The sequence below is a fragment of the Sapajus apella genome, unplaced genomic scaffold (genome assembly GCF_009761245.1).
Source record: "Sapajus apella isolate SASKATOON/1434 unplaced genomic scaffold, GSC_monkey_1.0 scaffold10, whole genome shotgun sequence".
Classification (NCBI taxonomy): Eukaryota; Metazoa; Chordata; class Mammalia; order Primates; family Cebidae; genus Sapajus; species Sapajus apella.
Window position 1 is genome coordinate 42,566,129 of NW_022436950.1, and position 7,048 is coordinate 42,573,176.

A 7,048-nucleotide genomic window follows, 5' to 3' on the forward strand; every position below is an offset into this window, starting at 1 on the left:
GAGAACTGGTTCCAGTTTATCAATCAGTCTTTCAAAACCTATGAATTGTTAGGCACATAATAATAATTCATAGGTCCAAAACCTATGAATTATTAGGTACCCTTTAAGTACAAGGCTATGTACCAGGAATTATAGGAGGCACACAAATGAAGACATGACCCTGTTTTTTTTGTGTGTGTGTGTGTTTTTTTTTTTTTTTTTTTTTGGGATGGAGCCTTGCTCTTTCACCCAGGCTGTAATGCAATGGCACAGTCTTGGCTCACTGCAACCTTGCCTCCTAAGTTCAAGCGATTCTCCTGTCTCAGCCTCCTAAGTAGCTGAGACTACAGGCCCATGCTACCATGCCCAGCTAATTTTTATATTTTTAGTAGAGATCAGGTTTTGCCATGCTGGCCAGGCTGGTCTTGAACTTTTGACCTCAGATGATCCCCCAACCTCAGCCTCCCAAAGTGGTGGGATTATAGGTGTGAGCTACTGCACCTGGCCTACATAACCCTGTTCTTAAATAGCTACATACTGTTGGGAAGGGAGAGAGAAATGTAACTGGAGCAGAGGGAAGAGTGAAAAAAGAACTACCCAAATACACGTAACACAAATTAGAATATACCAAGTATATGAAGAGAATGATATTAAGTAAGGCGATATTTAAAATGGCTTTAAAATGGGCATGGTAGCAGGTACCTGTAGTCTCTGCTACTTGGGAAGTTGAAGCAGGAGAATTGCTTGAAACCAAGAATTCAAAGCTGTAGTATGCTATGATTATGCCTGTGAATAGCCACTGTACTGCAGCCTGGTCAACATAGTGAGACCCCACGTTTAAAATGAAATGAAACAAACAAAATGGCCTTAACAGATAATTAGGATTTTTATAAGAAAAATGAACATTGTAGACCCATGCTGTCAATACAGGAAGCACTAGCACATGTGGTTATTTCAATTTAAATTAATATAAAAAATTCTGCTCCCTAGTTGTCCTAATCACATTCCAGTTGCTTAATAGTAACATCATTGCTAGGAGTTACAATGGATGGCACTGTTTAGACAAAGCAACAGAGCAAAGCATGAACTATATTTGAAAAACAGTGAATAAGTAAATAAGAATTTTGAAAGGATGGCCACCATGGGTAGAATAGTAGTGGAGGAAAAGTCTGGACAATTAATTCATGGCCATATTATGAAAGTCTTGATTGGAGGATTCAGGACTTCACAGAATTCAGAAGTCAGTAGGAAGCCCTAAGATTTTTCACTATAGTAGTAATAGTATCAGAAATCCTTTATTTGGGAAGATTTAATCTCCTTACGGTATAGAATAGATCAGAAACAGAGTAGGCATCTCATAAGGGACTTGTACAGACTAAGCATCCTTAATCCAAAAATCCAAACTCTAAAACTTTTTGACAGGTGAGGATGCTCACCTCTGTAATAATGAGGACACGCCATCTAAAGACTTTCTGAGTGCTGACCTGACACCACAATTGGAAAGTTCATCCCCTGACCTCATGTGGTGAGATGTAGTCAAAACAGTCAAAATTTTGTTTCATGCACAAAGTTATTAAAAATAAAAAAATTACCTTGAGACTATGTGTATATTTATGAAACATAAGTGAATTTCATGTTTAGATTTGGATTCCATCCCCAAGATATCTCATTATATTCCAAAATCTGAAAAAAATCAAACACTTCTAGTTCCATGCATTTTGGATAAGGTATCCTCAGCCTGTACTAGGGAAGTGGGAATAGAAAGAAAAGAATGGTGGTTTCAATAGAATTAGTGGGTAAGAAAGAAAATGGAGATAAAGGGCCCTTTGGACTCCCCTTTTCCTATTTCACCCAGCAACCTCACTCTTCAGGATCCAACCCGTGTCATTTTTTCCCTTTTCCAGAGTCCCCCAGTAATCTTTTACTTATTCTCATGATACTTTGTTTATAACTTCCTTGAAAAATTTATTATATTGAATTATAATTTATTTATGTCTCAGTTGCCATGACCACATTGTGGTGAACTCTTTGAGTAATGAACAGATAGGTTTTATTCTGCTTTGCATCCTTGCCCTTCTGTGACTACTGCATACATGCTCAAGAAAATGTTTCTCTCGCTCTCTCTTTATTTATTTATTTATTTATTTATTTATTTAGAGACGGAGTCTCGCTCTGTCACCAGGCTGGAGTACAGTGGCGCAATCTCAGCTCACTGCAGCCTCCCCCTCTCAGATTCAAGTGATTCTCTTGCCTCAGCCTCCTGTGAAGCTGGGACTACAGGCATGCGCCACCACGCCCAGCTAATTATTTTAGAGACAGCGTTTCACCATATTTGCCAGGATGGTCTTGATCTCTTGACCTCGTGATCCACCTACCTTGGCCTCCCAAATTGCTGGGATTACAGGTGTAAGCCCCTGGCGCCTGGCCGAAAAAATGTTTCTTGAATGAGAAGGTTGATAAGATTTGTAGCCAAAATAATCAGAGAAATTTAGGAAAAATAAAGAAAGGAAAAGGAGGATGTAGTTGGGAGTCATCTCAATGACTAAATCTCACAAGTACCTTATAATGCATTCATTGTTCTGTTTTGCTTAGCTCAAGTGAGAGGTAATTCAGCATCTTCAATACTAAAAGCTCTCTTTATGGGTATTTCTGGCAGGTAAGCTGGTTTTGAATGAATATAACATTTTTCTCAAACTTGAAAAGGCACTCTCTGGTTATTCCAAGAAATTAATGAGCCTTTCTGCAAATAGACAGCCTTAGCAGCCTAATAAACATGTAATGCATCTTAATGCTCTTTGGAAAGTAACACTGCTGACTCTACTGTTGTACAATCCTGTCTCACTAGAATTATAACTTAAGTCTCTCATAATTTTTGCATGTCTATGTATAGCTCATCATCAGAATGTAACATATATTCAAATAGTGTAAAACATTTTTGAGTCAACTAGTATCTTAATATATTTTTAGAAATGCAAATATGGAATTATCTGGACTGTTTTGTAAGAGAAAATGAAATAATTAAACCCATTAGAAATTCACTTATTTGGGGTTTTTCAGAGACAGGCCTTTGAATTTTCTCTTTCTTAGGTAAGGTTTTTGTCATTACCCAAAACTAAAGGCACAGACAAATTTTTTAAAGCAGTAATAAAAATTCTATTATTTTAAACTTGTTCAAAGTGATTAAATTGCTTTTAAAAATTGCTTCCCTGTCTGAGATAGACTTGCCCGAAAGTACTTTGTAAAAATGTAATGAATATTCCTGTTCAATAAATGATTTCTCTAATCTTCTAGCAGCTGTTTTCTAAAATGAAAATATCTGTGTTCTTTGCCTTTAAGTAAGGAGGGAGAAATAAAAGCAAAAGTTTTTTCTTTTATTCCCCCAAGTAGACGCTATAATCTAATAGCAATTTCCCTTGTCTGTTTTTGACATTCGAAAACAATCAAAAATCTCCCCAAGAGGCAAACAAAGTAATAGTACTTCAGAAAATCCAGGGTATAGTCACTGGAAAAGCCTAGGATAGACACCATTAGCTTTCTACTTTCGTAGACAGCAAACTACTTGCTAGTTACAGTTACTCATCAGATTAATTTTTCTTTAGCTTCTATAGATCAAAATAATATGATTGTATTGTAGAGATTATTTTAATGAAATTATTCCTTTTACCAGAAACAATTCTTGCCGATAAGTGAGAGCAGTTTCTTATGCAACTAATTGAAATGTTACCTAAAAAGAAATTTCACTACAAAAAATTATAATAATGCAGATGTCATATTGTAGTTTTACATTTTTGGAAAGCATTTCTTTTTCTGGCTCCATACATAGTAAACCTTCTTTCTACTTACTGTAATAACTATTTAACCTGAAATAATGTTTCACCAATAACATTGGCCATCTCTCGATGAATGGCAGTATTTCTCCAAAAGCCTTTTATAGTCTAATTAGACTATATTTAATAAATACAGGGTTTTTAAAAAGGATATACAACAAAACCACATTTTCCTTTTGACTATGAAAGCATTAAGAGATATAGTATCTAAATTCTTAATTAATCTTAAATTAGCCTAGGTTCTTAATACTTTGATACATCCTTTAATGTCCCTCTTCTGCAAACACCTAAAGCTAGCTATAAAAAAACTGCTATGAACCTGTTCTTCTAGGAATGGCCCTCTAATAATTTATCTATTTAGTTAAGCTTGTTTATCAAGTTTTCTCAGCATAGTATCTCTCCTTGAGAAATTCTTGCCACATAAGTATAGACAGAATTATAGTGTGATAGATGATACTTTCTCCAAAGCTGAGGTTTATAGACTTATTTTCCACTCAAACATCAAGTAAAGTTATTTTACTATAAATTTAGCTTTACTTTTTCTAATAAATCAGTGTTTTATATTTCAGTTTGTTGTAGATTGTGAATTCTTTAAAAGAGAAGCAAGATCCTTACAACTTCCTGTAACTCATCTTTTTTCCTTTGGTAAGTACTTTGTTTTTAGAAAGCATAAGAATGCTTTTATTTTTAACAGAGTTGCAGTAAAGCAGAGCTTTATAACATAAAATATTGAATATTTCAAGTATACTTCTTAGAATAACTATATGATGTGGTTCAGTGGTTTGATTCTCATTTAATACTGGGCTAGCAGTCATCTGAGAAGTGAACTTACATAATCACATGCATTTTCAGGTAATCACGTATATGTATATGTGTGTCTGTTCTTATGTGAAATTTATCCTATTGGCCCTTTTAGTACAATTTTAATATAAAATATAAATTGCTGTGTGTATAAGAAGGTTTCAAGATTTCTCCAAATATTCTTTTAAACTTAATTTTGAAATAATTTTAGATTTACAGAAAAGTTACAAAAGAGTTCCTGTATATCCTTCACTCATATTTCCCTAAGGTTGACCTTTTATATAAACAATACAGTTTTTTCAATTAAGAAAGCATTGGTGCAATACTATTAATTAAACTACAGGTTTTATTTAGTTTTCACCAGTTTTTCCACAGATGTCCTGCTTCTCCAGGTTCCCACATTGCATTTAGTTGTCATGACTCCTAAGTCTCCTATAATCTGTGACAGTTCCTCAATCTTTCTTGTCTTTCACAACTTTGAAACCTTTGAAGAATACTGTTTAATTATTTTGTAGTTTGGAGTTGTCTGATACTTTCATTTTTGTGGAGGGAGTAGGCAACAGGGTCTCACAATGTCACTCACGCTGGAGTACAGTGGCATGATCTGATCTCAGCTCACTGCAACCTCTGCCTCCTGGGCTCAAGTGATCCTTCCACTTCAGCCTCCTGATTAGCTGGGAATACAGGCATGTGACACCATGCTCAGCTAATTTTTTTGTGTTTTTTGTAGAGACAGAGATTCACCATGTTGCCCAGGCTGGTCTCAGATTCCTGGACTCAAGAAATCTGCCTGCCTTAGCCTCCCAAAATGCTGGGATTACAGGCGTGAGCCAACACACCCAGCCTCATACTTTCTTATGATTAGATTGAGGTTATGTATTTTTCCCAAAATACCACAGAAATAATGAGATTTTCCTACTATATCATATTGAGTATACATGATACTGATATTTCTAATTACTGGTTGTGTTAATTTTCCTTTCTTGGTTAAGGTGGTGCCTTCTAGGTTTCTCTGCTATAATGTTAATTGCTTTTTTCTTTTGTAGTTAATAAATAGCTGGGGTGAGATAATTTGAGAGTATGTAAATGTCCTGTTTTTCTTTAGAATAACCCACTATTTTTAGCATCCAATGGTTCATCTAGTATTTAGCAAATATCATTCTGGTATTCTACATTTAGTGGAATTCTTCCTGAGATAAAGGAGACCTTTCTCCTTACTATTTGTTGATTGATTCATTCAATTTTTATTTATGTCACTATAGACTCAAGGTTATGTATTTTATTCATTCTGTTATAATCCAGTTCCATCATTATATATATTTTTGCTTAAGTTGTTCTAGCTTTGAATATTGGGAACTCTTTTAGGCTGGTTCCTGTGTTCTTTTGGTATGCCCATCCTTTAAATATATTTTTTTTACATTCCATTTATGAAAAGAAACTGTGTTAATTTGGAAAACTTTAAAATTTTTATTTCTCCTCGTACCCTTTTTTTTGATATACAAATACTCAGAACAATACAGAAATGACAATTGTGAATCGCTCATATCATTTAAGATAACAACCTTGTAAAATAAAAGATCTACCAAGAAAGTATACCTTCCTGAAATTGGAATTATATACTTGACTTTTTAAAAGCAGAAGAGCAGAAGATCAAACACCGCACGTTCTCACTCATAGGCGGGTGTTGAACAATGAGAACACATGGACACAGGGAGGGGAGCACTACACACTGGGGCCAGTTGGGGAGAAATAGGGGAGGGACGGTGGGGGGTGGGAAGTTGGGGAGAGATAGCAAGGGGAGAAATGCCAGATGTAGGTGATGGGGAGGAAGGCAGCAAATCACACTGCCACGTGTGTTCTTATGCAACAATTTTGCATGTTCTTCACATGTACCCCAAAACCTAAAATGCAATAAAATAAATAAATGGGGGGAAAAAAGCAGGTTATTGTGATTAGAAGTCATAAAAGTTGTTTTATCTAGAGTTTATTGCAGGGGGATTAGATTTTGGGGAGTTCACTCCATACAGAAGTAAAAACCTATAAACAAATTTTTAATTATTGGCATTGTTTTAATGTTATCAGTACGTTTTTGAAAAATTCCTTGATATTCTAAGTAATGCAGTACTTTGAATTCAACAGGATTGTCTTCAAGGAAAGTGGTGATAAATACAAGCGGCCTATACTACAATATAGAGCTTCTGAATTTTGGACAGGTAATTAATCCCGACTACAACAAGAAGGATTTTATTTTACTTTAATGTTTACTTTAACATACAAGTAAACTTTTGTTTTTTGTTTTTGTGGTCAAACTCTATTAGATATACCAAGCTTTTAAAATCAACGTGGTAAGCAAGTGCTCAGCAGTTAAAGGTAAATATATTTTCTAAAAAATACATAGAAAATTGATTGTTATTGCCCTTCTGAGTCTAGAAAAAAAAAAA

At 34.8% G+C, this 7,048-nt stretch overlaps 1 protein-coding gene across 2 annotated transcripts in view; it reads left to right on the forward strand.

Moving 5' to 3' along the window:
• The window catches only part of PGAP1 (post-GPI attachment to proteins inositol deacylase 1), a 79,420-nt gene that overhangs the window by 40,322 nt on the left and 32,050 nt on the right, over nucleotides 1-7,048 (forward strand). The window contains exons 14-16 of one of the 2 annotated variants that reach the window (XM_032278784.1): nucleotides 4,376-4,451; nucleotides 6,747-6,820; nucleotides 6,926-6,977. In XM_032278784.1, the coding sequence (XP_032134675.1) occupies nucleotides 4,376-4,451; nucleotides 6,747-6,820; nucleotides 6,926-6,977 (202 nt within the window). The remainder of the gene's footprint in view (nucleotides 1-4,375; nucleotides 4,452-6,746; nucleotides 6,821-6,925; nucleotides 6,978-7,048) is intronic. The other variant, XM_032278785.1, reaches the window with a different exon arrangement.